This window comes from Poecilia reticulata, chromosome 12, assembly GCF_904066995.2.
Source record: "Poecilia reticulata chromosome 12, P_reticulata-male-v2, whole genome shotgun sequence".
Classification (NCBI taxonomy): Eukaryota; Metazoa; Chordata; class Actinopteri; order Cyprinodontiformes; family Poeciliidae; genus Poecilia; species Poecilia reticulata.
The window spans coordinates 17,466,297-17,482,477 of record NC_088841.1 but is presented as its reverse complement, the minus strand read 5'-3'; the positions used below and the strand labels follow the sequence as shown (position 1 = coordinate 17,482,477).

At 39.3% G+C, this 16,181-nt stretch overlaps 1 protein-coding gene across 3 annotated transcripts in view; it reads right to left on the bottom strand.

Annotated features, from left to right (window-relative positions):
• Positions 1-15,441, bottom strand: part of sh2d3ca (SH2 domain containing 3Ca) — a 58,799-nt gene extending 43,358 nt beyond the window's left edge. The window contains exons 1-5 of one of the 3 annotated variants that reach the window (XM_017307998.2): positions 15,342-15,441; positions 12,722-12,778; positions 10,389-10,652; positions 9,821-10,292; positions 6,371-6,410 (exon numbers count right to left, since the gene is read on the bottom strand). In XM_017307998.2, the coding sequence (XP_017163487.1) occupies positions 6,371-6,410; positions 9,821-10,292; positions 10,389-10,652; positions 12,722-12,740 (795 nt within the window). In that variant the 5' untranslated portion in view covers positions 12,741-12,778; positions 15,342-15,441. Of the gene's footprint in view, positions 1-6,370; positions 6,411-9,820; positions 10,293-10,388; positions 10,653-12,721; positions 12,867-15,341 lie in introns of those variants that run through there. The other 2 variants (XM_081613386.1, XM_017307999.2) reach the window with 2 other exon arrangements.
• Positions 15,442-16,181: the final 740 nt, after the last annotated feature.

The window sequence follows — 16,181 nt, the reverse complement described above, 5'->3', positions numbered from 1 at the left end:
AAAGGCGCCACCAGAACATGAAAAGCACCCGTAGCCTTTTCCTACTTCAAAAATCCAGAACTATCTCTAGGTTCCCGTCTACATTTTACCACACACACAGCTCTGCAGACAGTTTGGTTGTATCATAAACGCTACCTGTGTGTGCCTGTGCGTAGCTGAATATAATGATGTGTCTCTAAAAGGCCATGCCGGCTGCAGCTAGACAGCTCATTATGAGCTGGAAAGCAGAGGCAGGTGTTTCAAGCATAACAGGGTGTGATTTTTCACTGGCCAATTTCACACAGAAACACACACAGCAGCAGGGAGATGTCAGGTGGGGTGGGGCCCCGTCTCCGGAGGCCTCCTGAGTGACTTTGCTGAGGACGTTTCACCGTGGAAATGCCAGCCAGGGAGCCCTGACAGCATCCAAAATTCTGACACTACACTTAATTGGGCCTGCGCCACTGCAGCAATGCAGAATGAAGGCGAGAGATGGAGCTAAGGAGAAAAGAAAGATCCTTTCCCTGTACCAGCACGCGTACTCTGACCCCACTCTAATCTGCTTGTTGAATCTATGCTAGTGGGCCAAAAGGAATAAAAACCAAAGGTCACAAATGCAGAGCAACAAAACACAGGGTGGATTCATTAACCACATCGTTTCCTCTTAATGTAATCTCAAATCATCCAGCCGTGGATTAGACAGATTACACAGTGGGTGGGACGCAAATAATCTCTCGGAGCCCAGCGCTCCTCTTGCTCTTGCTCGATAATACCACGACAAAACCTTTTATGACACAGCCACGAGTATATTATGGCAGCTGTGGTGCGCTACGCCCACACATACCGGTTGCTTTGTCTGTGCACCACATTTCTAAGAAAGCGTTAAAAAGTTGTCTTGTAATCAGAGAGGTTTATTGCCATCTGTAAAAAGTAAAATAAAAGGCAAACGTTGGTTATCTAAGAAAAAAAATATTGCTTTGTAATGTACTATTGAACCCATTACAAGCGGGCGTGAGAATAATGGTTGGATTGAGGACGAGTTTTAAAAACGGACAGTGAGAATGGGATGGTCGAAAAAAGGTAAAATGAGGAGAACAAGAGGGATTAAATGGGAATAAAATGAGTTTAGGGGAAAAAAAATGAGGAGGATGAGTGGGACAAAAGGATTGATTGGATAAAAAGTGGTTACAAATAAAGAGACATGTATGAAAAAAAGAATATGGAAGTATCATAAAGAAGGGATGAGATGGATGGATGGGACAAAACAAGTTTATAAAACGGCCGCAAGGGTTGAGAATGAAAAAAGGTACGGATGAGGATGGAAGAAGTGAAGGAGGAGGAGGAGGGTGGGGTCATTTTAAAATCTGGTGACTTTGAAAACTGCATTAATTGTTCACATTATTTCATATCAACCAATCTATTGTGAGCAATTGTAGGCTGTAAAAAAATATTTGTATCTTTAACATAACCACTAACAGAGGTAAGAAGAGGAGGGGAAAAAAAGTGATCAAACTACACTGTCTCCCAGCTGTGAACAGAGCCACCACATTCTGGGATTCAGAGGTGTGTGAATACTTTATATTCTGCCAATAACTCTGGCTTCCTCAGACTTCTTCAGATTTGCACCAGCGAAAGGTTCCTGCTCAGAAAGAGCACAACTTGTCATTGTTTCAAAGTGAAATGGGTTCTCAAGCCTTACACTTGTTTACGTGTGTCATTTCGCATCCTCAGATGAATCACAATGACAGATATCAAGTCGCTGTGGCAGGTGAGATGCGGCATTAAGTAAAGCAAGGCTGAGTCAACTTTTCTTTTGACAAAATAAAAAAATAGTACAAAAAATAATAATCCTAGTGAGATAAGATTTCTGGTGGATATGCTAGTTTTCACACACAGCTGAGAGGATGTAGATTTTGAGTTCTGCTGATGTGCTAAATTTATTAAAACCTTCACGTACCTTACTAAAATTGACCAAAAATTCATTTTTCTAAGAGTTTATCCCGTCATACATTCATTGAGGTTGTTCTGTCTCTTTTGCACCACGACTTTCTCTCTTTCTCCATCAAATCCAGTGTTTCTCCAGTCGGTCTTATCACAGCCTTCCTGCTCTCATCTCTCACCTTCTTATCCCTCTGATCAATAGCCTAACCTCCTCCTTCCAGCCTCTTCTCCTCTCTGATCCCTCTCCCCACTCTTCTCCTCCGCCCTCCTGCTCTCCTCCGTGGCCGTCTCTCCACCTTCCTCTCACTCCAGTCCTCTATCTCCTCATCTCTCCCCCTGCTTGGAGGCGGGCTTCAGTTAAATATTAATTAGTGAGCCTCATCCCGCAGGCTGATAGGGAGGACAATGGAGAATCCCTGCTTGTGCCTGTGAGCGTCTTACTAATGAAAGAGTGTGTCTGGATGTGTGGGAGATAGGCACGTGATAGAAAAGGTGTGAGTGGGAAGAGTGGAAAATGTGTGTGTGAGAAAAAAAAAAGAGAGATAGACCGCGGGATAGAGATTATATGTGCAAACACATCTGTAACTGTGTCAATGTGTGTGTTCATGCCCTAAAAACAAAGGCCATGCAGGCTATGTGTGTGAGGGGGGGTTAAAAGGGTGCAGTTAATGATCTATGTGTATGTGCCTCTCTGTGATTGGTGTATCTGACCACCATCAGGGTGGACCTTAACCACCTTCTGGTTAATCCGCATTAAACCTTAGATATGTGTGTCAAAGCATGTTCGTAACACCAGACTGCTGCAATACAGAGGAAACTCAAACACTTTGACTCCACAGATATATTGTAAAAAAAAAAAGAAAAAAAAAAGAAAAATGATTTAGGCATGAAATTGTGCGATTTAAATTCAGCTGTCTTGCTATAATCACATTAAAATGTCTAAACCTTTAACCGATATGTTGCTGTGGCAACGAGGCACATTTTTCAGTGTGAATAAAGCGGCATATGAGAGAGATGAATGTGGCGTCATTCCTGGCTTTGTGTGCTGATTTGTGGCATGCTGACCTTGAAGAGGTGGACAAAATACGCAAAATGAGGAAAGTATGAATATGAGTCCTAGCTGAGCCTCTTTAAAGGTGGGACTTTGACGGTGTGGTAATTTTAGAAGTTCTTTGTACATGCCTGACTGTGGGTTAGTTATAAAACCTTATAAAGTTAGGTAATAGGGCAAGTTTATTGGTGTAGTACCAGACATGCACAAAGTAGTACAAAGATATTAAAAGGAAATTAAAGGAAAGGCATTGTAATCACAGAATGCATTGCTTGAAATGGGATCTCATTATACCATTGCATAAAAATAAACTTTAACAAAGGGGAGAAATCACTCCAAAACTTTTTGGACATTACAGTCTGTACTTGCAACAACCATATCACCAAGTTGTGACAGTCAAAATGAATTTTTAAAATTGCTGACCGTGTTTCCTGTCTTTTAATCTTACTGTTCATGTCATCGAAGTTATATAGTCGGGCGACTACGTGGGTCTGGATTTGACATGGAGATAATTGAGGTCAATGAGTCTGTATCTGGTGAGCTTTGCTGGAGAAGAACTGTAAAATTAAAAGAGTTCATCAAATTGCCAGCAGTCATCTGACACTGAAATGGAGGAGCGTTCTCCATAGATTGAGGTAAAGCTTAAAAAAGCTGCTCACGTGTTACAGGAGAAACACACACACACACACACACACACACACACACGCGCGCACACGCACGCACGCACGCACGCACACGAGATTTCAGGATTTATAGAAGGCTATTATATTTTTATCACTTTTGCTGACATAAATCTAATAAATAATGAAAATTCACACAGCATAGTGATGATGCCCACCAAAAATAACTGTAACTGATATCAAAGATAACCAGGCCTTTTTTAAAAAATGTTCATTTCTTTTAAAAAAAAAAAGGTGCCGCACTGATTCAGTCTACAGTAGCAGGAGCTCACATAATACATGCAATCCCCCCAAAGGGCGCTGCTTTGATTTAATTGAGCACCTCTCAGACGCATGCAGATCTTTGAAATTTAAAACCATTCGCATAATCAAACATTCAGCAACACACTGATCCACAGCTGAACCCCCTCACACACACGCACACACACGACTCGCACACAATATTTTATCCGGAGCAGTGACGAGAGTACCAGACATATGTTAATAAACCTCATATAAACCAACCCGTTCCACCTCCCCCCCTGTGGCCCCATCCCGTTGTTGTTAAACTGAACCGCTGAACAAAGCAGGAGACAAAGCAAAGGCTGGGTCGCAGGCAAAAATAGAGGCGCGTTATTGTAAAACAGTTCACATGAACGTCACATGAAGTAATAAAAGTCGCTGAGATTGAGCTAATTAGTACCAGTGTAGTCGCAAGTGTTTACTATCTACAAAGCATTTAAAGTCGCTTTTTATTTTGCTTAAATTAGTCACAAAACCAGCAGAGCCAGTTTCTTCAGCTCATAAAAACCCGGGAAAAATGTTAAAAGATAAAACCGAGACGTTGGCAGTGAATACTTTTTTTTTTTTTTTTTATTTAACCCCAGTATTTAATCTTTTTTTTTTTTTTTTATCCGATGCATATTTGTTCAGTGTTGTCCAATTTTTATTGTTAGTGTTTGTGTGTATAAGCATGGATGCGACTGAGCACATGTGGAAAACTGAGCCGCTGGGCTGGTCTCTCCCATTATAACAGGGTGCGCTGAGGCCGACTCCTGATTTAAACATCAGCTGTCATAAATGTTTCAGAGAGGTGGAAGGAGAAGGGGACACTGCCGGCAGCTTTTAGGGAGAGGGCTGGGAGACGGGCGGGTGGGTGAGGCTGCTGTGGTGACAAATCATGCAGGACTGGTGTTTATAATGAACATAAAATATTAGGTCTGCTGGAGTTGAAAGAAGTGCAAATCTTCCTTTTTAAATTTTGCATGCATGTAGTTTATAAAGTTTAAGAGAGCACATATGGTAGAATAATTTGACAGCAGTATTACAGATGTCAGAGTTTATGTGAGAGACACGCACCACCCAGCACATCCACTCACATGACTGGTGAAAATGTGTCAACATAAATTTATATATATTAGTGCATACAAGAATAGTCTGAAAAACAACGTGAAAAAATCCAACTTATAATTTGATTCAGTGTAAAAATAAAAAAATTTAAATGGGATTATGTAATTTTTCAGTTTGAGCTTTTCAAAATGAATCATGTATGCATCAACGTTAATATTTAGTAGTATTTGCCTTGCTGTGACACAGAGGTCCATTACTCTTCTCCAAACTTCAAAATGGGGAAGCCAAGACAGCATGCTATTTAAGTGGATCTTTACATGTCACAAACAGCAGAGCTGCTCTCTAAAATGTCCATATCTGCAGTCAGAGCAACAGTTCAAAAATTTACAACAACTGGAACTGTGACAAAAAAGGCTGGATAAGTACAGCTAGCAGGAGTGTAAGAGAGTTGCCACAAAAGACATGAAATAAAACGGTAAGGTCCTTGTAAAAGAGCAGCAGCATAGCTTAAAACAATATTTGAGGAGTTATTGAGTGTATATGCGACATATTTGGAAAATGTTGGCACAACTGTTGAGTCCAAATGTGCAAAGATTTTCTTTTAATTCTTATTTGGTCTTTAACTACAACTGATGTTTGCCTCAAACAATAAGAATAACCCGAAGAAAAGAAGAGTTGGGAAGATGTTTATCTACAGTCAATTTGTTGAGTCTGAGACATTTGTTTTACAAAGAGGGAATGCAGGTCAGGGTCACAGGAGAAGGCTTTTATCACCTCACCAGTGATGTGTAATCAATACAAAAACTGCTCCTGAAGCACCCACTTTCCCTTTGTCTCTTTCTTCTCCCATCCTTTCTAATTTAGCTTCATCCTTCATCTCTCAGGGTCCACTTTTGATCTTATTCCTGAAGAGTTCGTTTGTGTACGTGGTGCATTAAACCTAACTATGTCCAAGGTCAAAAACAGACTCATAAATATGGAGCTTTCAGCTCGAGAGGATGTCGCCACCTGCTGGAGGAAGCGTGCGCTGCTTATAAATGTAGAGTGCTGACATTGCCATTAAAAATTCAATTAGCTAAATGGCCGGTTAAATTAGGCTAAATACAGAGTGAGTCTGCTGAAATGAGCAGAACAGAGGACAGATTGAAGGCTGATACCAACATCTCAGCACTTGCATAAAATTTTTCATTTAATAATGTCGAGCAGGGGAAGTGTTTCCAGCTGAACAGTGCAAAAAAAAAAAATAATAAATGCAACAAAACACTGATGGAAACACCCAAAAAAGACAGACGAAGGCTAAAAAGTGTTTTATGTGACAATTCTAGACACAACATCCAAAAAAATATTTAACCTAGGAGGAATAAAAATGGAAAGACATCTAAAGACTGACCTGAACTTGTTCTGCGTGGGTTTCTGCCGGCTTCATGTGGCTGGAAAAGGAGAATGAAAAGATGTGAATATGTGGAAGAAAAAGAGAGATGAAAGAAGGGAGATGTTCGGCAATATAACAAAAGGAAAAAAGGCTATCTAAATTGTGTATACCTGTGCTTTGATACTCACCCTCTTTCTTTTGTGTTTGATGTGCTTGTCTAACAGGTGCACGTTACCACAGACATACAAGCTTCTTAAAAAAAAAAAAAAAAAAAAAAGAGAGCCTGAATTCCCATGGATGTCTACTGCAGGCTTTCAAGTGCTTAAAATGTGGATGCTGCTCAGCCTCCTGGAAAGAAACATAACAAACCCTGCTGCGCTTCAAGGGTTTCTGAGTGTGGACTCTCAAATCTGGTAGCAAGCATATAACAGGAGCTTGTGATGGATCCCAATCATGTGTCAAAAAGCGTTGGAAGTCAATCCGCGGTTACTGCAGTGCAGCTTTGCAATGCGGAGCCAGAGCAAGTGCAGGGGGCAATTATACTCTCAGGCAAGTTTTAAGATCAATTGGTGCAAGTCCCAGTTGTGAGATACGTCTCAGAAGGCCGGGAGTTAAGCAGTGTTACACACAACCAGAGGGAGAGGTCAGATCAAAAGGTCCATTTATGGCAGTGGGAGAGGGGATGGTGATAGTTTCCACACCGCCTTACAAAGCTCCCACTGTTATCTTCAGAAATTAGCATTTTTTTTCCCCTCTGTTTTTGTGCCGATAACACAGCATCTCTCTATAAGGATTGAGCTAAAATAATAATCTCTTGTTAGATAGTGGCAGAAATTTGTGTTAATTCATGGCAGTTAGAAGACTTATTGTCAGTGAGTACAGATATGCAGACACATAACTGTGTCCATTTCACACAAATCGGTTCACACTGTACATGCGGCATTTCCAAAAGTTAAAGATTAAATCTAAAAAATTACATCAAGAGGAAACATTTTGGTCATTTTAATAATTAAAATTCTGGTATGTTGACTAAAAATGGATGTGTGAAAATATCCATGTGTGGAAGCCAAATATTTTTGATATCAAGGCAATAAACTGAACACATAAATGGCGCGATTTACTGAAACATACTGCAAACTAGAGATTAGCAGCAAACTTTTTTCAAACACCGGAGCTCTAAAGACCCAGCCTTTGAAGCTGCACAGAAAATGAAGTATGGTTCTCAGACACTCCATTTTGTTTTATACAATTTGCATATGCATGGATTTACCTTATGCTTGCCTGGGAAATCATTTTAAAACCAATTTAAAAAAAAGTCAGAAGAACGGCATACATTTTTGAGCTCCAGAAAACCAAGTTTTTCAACAATTAAATTGTAGTACACATACACAACAAATAAAAGTTAAGTGTTTCGTTAAAGAAACCGAATGGATGAATTCAAAAGCAGGTAGAGGGACGGACAGTTGAACCATCGGTCAATTTTATCTCATACCACACATGTCAAATAAATATCAGCTTAAAATAGTGAAGCGCAAAAAACTTTTTAAGGCTAAAGAATAAACCTCACAATTGTCAGATGAGCTGATTATCACAGAAACACACTGGCGGCATGCCATTTCTATTTTCTTCTTTTTCCAACGACCAAAAGAAGCAAGAGATACTGTCAGGCAGCTGAGGAGGAAAAAGATGCAAAGAACTGCACAGAGCAGAGGCAGTGGGAGAGATGGACGGACAGAGTGGTGATTTGGGGTTGAGCTGACATACTGTAGGAGGGAGAGCTGTTGAATGAGCCTGATGTACAGAGCTTTATTTCCCACGGTAACTGAGCTGAACTAATGGGCAGCCAGACACTCTCTGCTCACACATGGGAGTCTTTACATGGCAGCAGATATACAGCCTGTGCTTTTAAACAAGCACACGCACACACGGCACTAATGAAACCTAATATGTGCACTCTGCATTTACGCAGGAGACCCTACGGGTTCTGTCTTTCACGTGTCCAGGGATGACGGTGCGGGGAATGCAAGCAGTCTGGGTGAAGGTGGCCTGCGCACACATAGAGGTTTAATTCCTCCCTTAAACTCCCAAAGATCCAAAGTTATTAATAAATCAGCTGCCCCAGTGAGAAACACACACAATAAGCCCAAAGAACGCTAATTTCCCAGGATCTTTTGTGTGTAAGAGCAAATCAATGCTAAATGAGAAATCATCCAACCAGCAGCCAACCGGCAGCTTTCCAGACGCATTTGATCAATAAAAGCAATCAATATTAGTTGCTGCCTTAAAAAGCAGAGGAATGAATCCAAGTATCTTCTCGCTTTACACGCATCATTTAAAAGAAGACTGTGTCTGCAGCGTAACATGTACCGCTTTGTGTATGTGCACAGCAGTCAAACTAAGATGAGAGCTCTGCCTACCACAGGGTTGAAGAACTCTGCTTTCTGTACCAGTGCTGGTAAAATCTGACTCATGCTCACCAAAACACTTCATTTTGGGCTTTTCAGGATTCCTTTTCAACAGATCTCTCTTTATAGTAGAAGGATTAAAAAGACATGCAGCTGAAATTTGAAAAGAAGACTTGGTGCACAAGTATAAATATATTGTACATTTTATGATCCAAGATGGTTGAAACTTGGGCTTAATTAGTGTTCTAAGCAGACAACGAACAGAAATCTAAACTAGTGGATCACTGAAATGAGCTCTGTCATTCCGATGCACCTATTTGAAAAATATTTAGCCAAATACTAGTGGGAGTGTATGTATATATGCGAGCAAGCATTTACATTTTAATTCTGTGTGCATCATTCCCTCATTATATCATAAATTAGGGAAAAGTTTATTAAGTCCATACCAATGTTCGGCTTGTCCAAACAAGAAACATTTCAAATAATTTCAAACTACCATTTATTTTTGAAAAGCATTTAGTTCCAACTAGAATAAAATCAAATAAAATAGAATAATATTTTAAAATGTAAGGTCTTAAATTCAAGAATCTGTTTGTTCTTTCACTGTAGAGGTGCATTTGTAAAGCTCATCAAGAGTCTGATTAATAAAACTTATCCAGTCATTCAGCTTTGCATCTAAAATTTTCTTTTAAAAAAAAGTGCAACATCCTTTCACATATTTTGCATTTCACACCCTTAATTTGTAAATCAACTAAAGCTAAATATTGTAAGTGAAGGAAAAAAACAAAAAAAACACACACATTTGTAGTAGTAAGATCCTAGCTTGTGCAATACTTGTGAAAAAACGAGTTCTCTACCAGAGGCAGCAACCACTAACAATTTCATCTAACTTCAGCTCAAAGCAAACAAGAGCAAAGAATTATTTGCTAAGTGTCAATTGAACAAACATTGTTCTCAACAAACTAAAAAGATGAATAAAGGGAAACATGATTCAATAATAATCATAATTGCACACAAATGTTTTTTTTTCACAGTCAACAAAAACTAGAAGACAGAAACTCACCAGTAAATGTCGTCTTCTTTATCCATCTCTGCTTTCTGTTCACCCTCCTTTAGCTCTAATCCATCACTTTCAATAGTTTCTTCTCTTTCTTGACTGACAGGAATCTCTTCAGGGTTGGACACTTTCTTCTCCTCCAACTGATGTACTACATCTGAACCACCAGATGGTAGCACTTCCTCACTGGCGGTATTGTTTCCAGAATGGATGCTTTGGTTGATTGTGGGATCTTTTACGGGTTCAGACTGCGTCTTGGAATCAGCTGAAGTAACATCCGGGACATTTTCTGCACTCTCAGCTGAAGGTACTTCTTTCAACCCCGTGTCAGCAGTGACTTCCGCTTTAACCTCAGATGTCTTGGACAAGGAACCTAAAAGTGTCTGTGAAACCTCTTTCTTGTCTCCTGCTGGTCTCTGGCTTTGACTTCTGCTGACGCTGCCCTTGTCTTTAGTCTTTTTACTGCTGCTGGAGATTTCTGTAGTGAGGTGGGTTATTAGAAACTCTCTGTTACAGAAAGTATCAGTAAAAAAAAATTATTTGCAATGATTTGTTGAACATCACCCCTGCTCACCTTTGCTGCTTTTATCCCTCTTTCTCATCAGCAGCCGAGGCAGCGTGCCCACATGTGTGTAGTCCTCACTGGAGCGGACGTAGCTGGCAGTGCGAGGACGCATTGCCCCCAGATCGTCCAGCGTTGTCTCGACAACTGGACTCAACTTACCCGAGGCAGCACATTCACCATCATCTCCAGCCCTTGACTTCGAGGCCTTTGAGTCCGATTTGTCAGTGGAGCGACGAAAAGAGATGTTGGTCAGGCTGCCAAACCATTTGAAACCTTAAATGGGAACAGTTTGAGAGCATGGGTTGGTGAGATGACAACTGTGCAACATTTTGAATATTACAGAAATTATATCAATTCAAAATCATACTTTGGAGATTCCCTTTCTTTTATTTTTTATTTTTTACAGTTTTTTTACATAATTAATTTCACTTATAGGAAATTACTCAGTATATAGATAATTTAATATTTCATGTAATCTCCTAAAATAACTGAAAAGCAGAAGTGACAATGAAAGAGAAGTGGACCCAAGATTACTCACAATGTGGTCATCAAACTTTGCATCTCAATAAATAGCGTAAATGATTCTGAAAATAATAACCCTGCAAGTAAAGCAGTTTACTGTAACTTATAAACTCATTCAAATGATACATTTAAAAATGCCAAATTTGCAACAAATGTGCCAAGTTTTCTTCATTTAACAATTTACTGTATGTAGATGTTGTGAATTCAAATATTATGTTTGATGTACATTTACTTAAAGGAAACCTACAAATCTTTCAAGGTACAGGTTTCAAAGCCTAAAAACTAATATTTATTCCTTTGGGGGGATAAGATATAAATCTAGGGACAAAACTCCCTATTGCTTATCTGCATGTCCAGTCCAGATGCAAATTTTTAATCTTATTTGACGATTTCCAATTATTTCTAAATTACAAAATTGTTCCACTATTACTACCACTTTTAATGCATAGCTCCCATAAGACCAGACTGGAAGTAGTTACCCTTGAAATACGCCATGTTGGTCCGCAACAACATCACTTGGGATTAGCGATGCTTAAATGAGTCTTTTAATACTTTTTTTGCTCTTTGAGAGTTTAGAATCTAGCAGTAGCACATTTTATAAAAATAGTCAACAAGTCATTTGTGTTTACTGAGTCATACAGTAAGAATTATGACAATGTCATTGGTACTGACAATGAGAATTGACTACATGTGGTTGCATTTTAAGTCCATAAAGTCGATCCACGTCTCCAAAGACTCTTTTTTGTTGTGCACATTGTAAATGTAAGCACTAGAAATGGCAAAATAAGCATTCATTTAAAAAAATGAAAGCCTGACTATTAATGAGAATGTTCATCCATATTGGCTGTACTCGCTTATCGATGCAGGCCTCTCCCAGCCCTGCATCTCCAGCAGTGATCAGCTGAGAGGAAGTGGAATGGTTGCCAATCCATTGCATGACAATATATAGAAACACAGGACAAACAACACACACACTCACTTATACCTAAGAACAACTTTAGAAAAAACAGTTAGCCCAACAGTAATGCCTTTGGACTGTGGAAGGAAGAAAGAGTAACCACAGGAAACCCGCACAGAAAGAATATGCAAACTCCATCCTGGAGGACCACAAGCCAGAATTCAAACCACGGACCTTCCCACTGCAAGGCAACAGTGCCACCTACCACTGTGCAGCCCAAAGATCAATATAATGTATACAGCAATTAACTTTAGCTAAATATTCTGACAAACATGTCAAATATCCAGTCAAAAGCTGTGTGATGGATACTTGGTTGAGGTCCACTTTGCTAGAGGATGTTCAAGTAATTTATAGTGTGAAATCCTATTTTTATTTGAAGTTGTAAGTGTATTTAAAAAACAAAAACACATGCTTTAAATTCAAAAGTGTGCAGACCAAATCCTTTCTTATAAGTTAGTGAAGTTGTTTATCGTCGACTGTTTGGTTCAAATTAATAATTCAAAACCAACATAGTTGACATAATTGGAGTCTCTCCATAACTGACTCCTTAATCTCGTTTTTCTTCACTAATGTTTGAAGAATGAAGGAAACTTTGTATTTGCATTATTCTGTGGTTACTTGACTCCTTCAGGGTCACAGCAGGATTTACGAAGGGATTTGTCGAGTCTGTCTTTTGCCACCACAAGTTTTGCCCACACCAATGTGAGTTTGAAGCACTACATAGTTGATGTGCTTTTTTAAAATAAAACACTTTTGGTACTTCTCATAACAAAGACATTGCAAAACTGGATGATGGAGCAACATATGTAAAAAGGACCACAAATATTAACAACAGGTTCACACACACGTAGATGATACTCACCGAGTTTCCGTAAGCTCATGGTGGCGCCCGGCTGTAGTTGAGTGACAGATGGATCAGCTGCAGCAAAGCAGAAGAGAAGATGAACTGCAGCTTTTTCTCAAACAAGAAGAAGAGCTGGGGTATTTATCAGCTAAGGGTGAGCCACTGCTCACACTCTGCTCGCAGGAGAACAAAACTGAGAGATGTGCAGCAGGGGCAGGGCAGACCATAACTTCCTGTGAAAAGGCAGCAAACACCAAAGTGAAGAGGAAATGAAAAGCCCCAAAATGACAAGAGACGGGGCTGAAAGACACTGATAAAAAATGACACTTACAAAGGTTTCCTCATGGCTGTGAGTAAAAAAATGCAATGAAATTGAAACTAATAGTTTTCTATTTTCCATAGCTTCTTTAATTTTTCAAATAAAGCTAACTGTACTTATTTGTTGAGATTCACCCCTGCTCAAAATATACCAAGAGCATGAGTCATACTCTTCCAGTCTGAAAGTAGAAATAAGGAAACTTCATAGAAACATTGTCTCCTGGCTGCAATTTTAGTCTCTAATTAGCTCCTTTTTTTAAACATGTCATAATATTGGACTTTTCTTTTTTTTTTTTTTCCCTAGCCTGGCCATTACCTTCCTATGTAATTTCACTCGATTCAAATCTCGTTCCACAGCCCAGTCTGAACCATTCACTGGAATTTCTCCGGTTTAATTTCTGCTGGCCAATCAGCAAACAGGAGAAGTTGTCTAGTTTTAGCAATGGCCGCAGAGGAAGTGAACGAAGTCGTTCAGTCTGTGTCGGCCATGCTTCCAAATATTGAATCAACATAACAGTCACCTCGTTCAGCTCGGTACTTCTCTCTTCGCCGTGGAGGACGCTTGTTTGCAGCACAGGCAATTTCCGATAAAATTCATAGTGTTGAACTGACACATTACATATGTCACAGACAAACGTTAGCGCCTGGATATCATTTCAAACTTCAACAGAGTCAACGCCCGCAGGATGCAACAATTTCTCTCAATAGCTGAGAGCCCAAACCCACAGTATGAAGCAAATGGTGCTGGCTAGGTTTTCCAGCAACCTGTTAATTTCCTATTTCTTATTCCAGGTATCATCTCCAGTGTGGGGTGACTGGGCCGCTGGGTGGATGAAAAGGCAAGAGCAGCTGCTTCATATAGATAGGTGAGTTCTCACAGGAAGGATCTCTGTTGGAGAGATGTACTCTTGAAGATGGATAAGAGACTTCCACAGCTGCACAGGGAAGAACTTGAGAGAATCTAAATACAGAGATATACAAGAGGTTCACAACAGGTAAAGTGGCTCAAGGGCTCTTAACGCCAAGTTTAGTTTCACTGGGCGGCTTAATAACAGACAACCAACTACTGAAGTCAAGGAGTACTGCTTCCACAACGCCCAGCCAGGTAAATCTGTGATGACCAGATCCTGACCTGCACACAGAAGAGCTGCTGCATTGGAGGAAAAAAACACAACAAAAACAGGGGCAAAATCCAAATTCATTGATGATGTCATCATTGCATACCGCAAGGGTAAGTGAAGCTGGGCCAGGTAGATTGCTGAGTTATTTACTGGTGTAGATGTTGCTGTTTATGAATTTAAAAACAACTGAGTTTTAGTTTTTGTTGCTATCCAAAAGCAGTATAGTTATAGCTAGCTGCAAAGATGATATAAGTATAGAAAGAGCTTGACATTCTGTGCCAAACAGAAAGTGGCTATGAACCTATCTTGCCACATATCTCTTACGTAATGCGTCTGACTGTTAACACCCATTTATTCAGTTAGCACTAAAAAGAAGAACCATGAGAGGTGATAAAGCCTCTGCTGCAGATAAATCATTATCAGCATCATTTCTTACATTTCTTCTTCAGGAAATTTGTCAAAAACTAATGCCTAATTTTTTTGTAGACCATAAAGAGTTACTTTAGATTATTTTTCCAGTGAGATTCTTTAAAATTATCTTCTTTTTTTTTCAGGAAAATATCTATGCTTCCATGTGAAATGACATTGTTTGAGCCTGTCAGTTGTTTTAATTTTCCTGATTAGCTCACACTGTATAGTCTACTATTGCACCAAAAACAGGTTAAACTGATTATAACCACACAGAACCTCGCTCCAAAAAAATCTAAACTCTTTAATGTGTAACAATTACCACAACACCTGGAAGGCTCATATTTATTTTACAGATTTTATGTGTTGAGTTCAGGTTCAGCACAGGAGTGGTGCTATTCACAGAGAAGCTACAGCAGAAGTTAAACACTCAATACCTCCTCATAGGCACAGACTGACAAAGCATCCTCCCTCAATGCATACAGTTTATGTGTTTCTTCTAATAACTTCAATTCCACAATTGTCAGCAAACGTTTTAGAAAGGAGAAAATGTAAATTTAGGCACCGTTCACATCGTGTATTGATGGTAAATACATGTCACCTGGTTATCGCTCTAGTACCTGTTTACATGCTACCCCAATGTTGTGTCTTTCAGTGTGAGATAAATATAGCAGTGGTGGATTAATCTCATTTTCAGTTTTACAGCTAAACAACAACATAGATCAGTAGACCACAAGGGTATTAATCCCAGATACATGCAAATCAAATCAAGACCAACATTTGCAACTTACCAGACCTTTCGCCAGAATTTCTGAAGGTGTCAGTTATTTTCTTTGCATTTTCATCAATTTCTTTTACAGTTATTGTACCTCACTATGTCATCATGTTGTGTAGTGTACTGTTGGAAAATAAAAAAGGACAAACTGATCAACCAAAATACCAAAGAAGAAATGTAAATACAAAAATATCTACAGTAAATTAGCAGCATCCACCACATTTTGGGGGTTTGTGCTAAGAAAAACATGATCAACTAATATTTCTTTGAGAAGCAAAAAAAAATTGAGTTTTGATTATCTCAGTTATCAAATTGTTAAACAAGCCATAGAGTTAGGTATTTTTAGACATGAGTCATAGTTGAGGTGCGAATATTCACTTTGTGTGTACTAAGACACCACAAAGAAAGAAACGTGAGGTGCAACATGTTCACTATTCAATTTGCAATGCACATATGTTTGCATGTTTTATAAGTTTGTGTAATAAATTTAGAAATGTTCTCATAAAATCTAACTAAAACACTTCTGCTGTTTCATATACATAGGTTATGCTAACCAATTCAATGTGTATTTGTATATGTAGCCTGCAGTCTGAGTAATATTCTTTCACTTCCTGTTTACCATCTGCGTGAGGCCTTAGCAAAAATGCCCTTCTCCTTCCTGTCAGCACTGAACCACAGCAGTGTTGTAGGAGTTTGAACTGTGAAAATGTAGATCAGTGCGATATGCATCATGCAACAGATCAGAAACACCTAAACAGTTTATTTTAGCTAAAAATAGCATGGGAAAATGAAACGTGCAGCAGCAGCACTTTCTTTTAGACATCATCCTTTATGTGATATAGGTGCAACTGTAGCC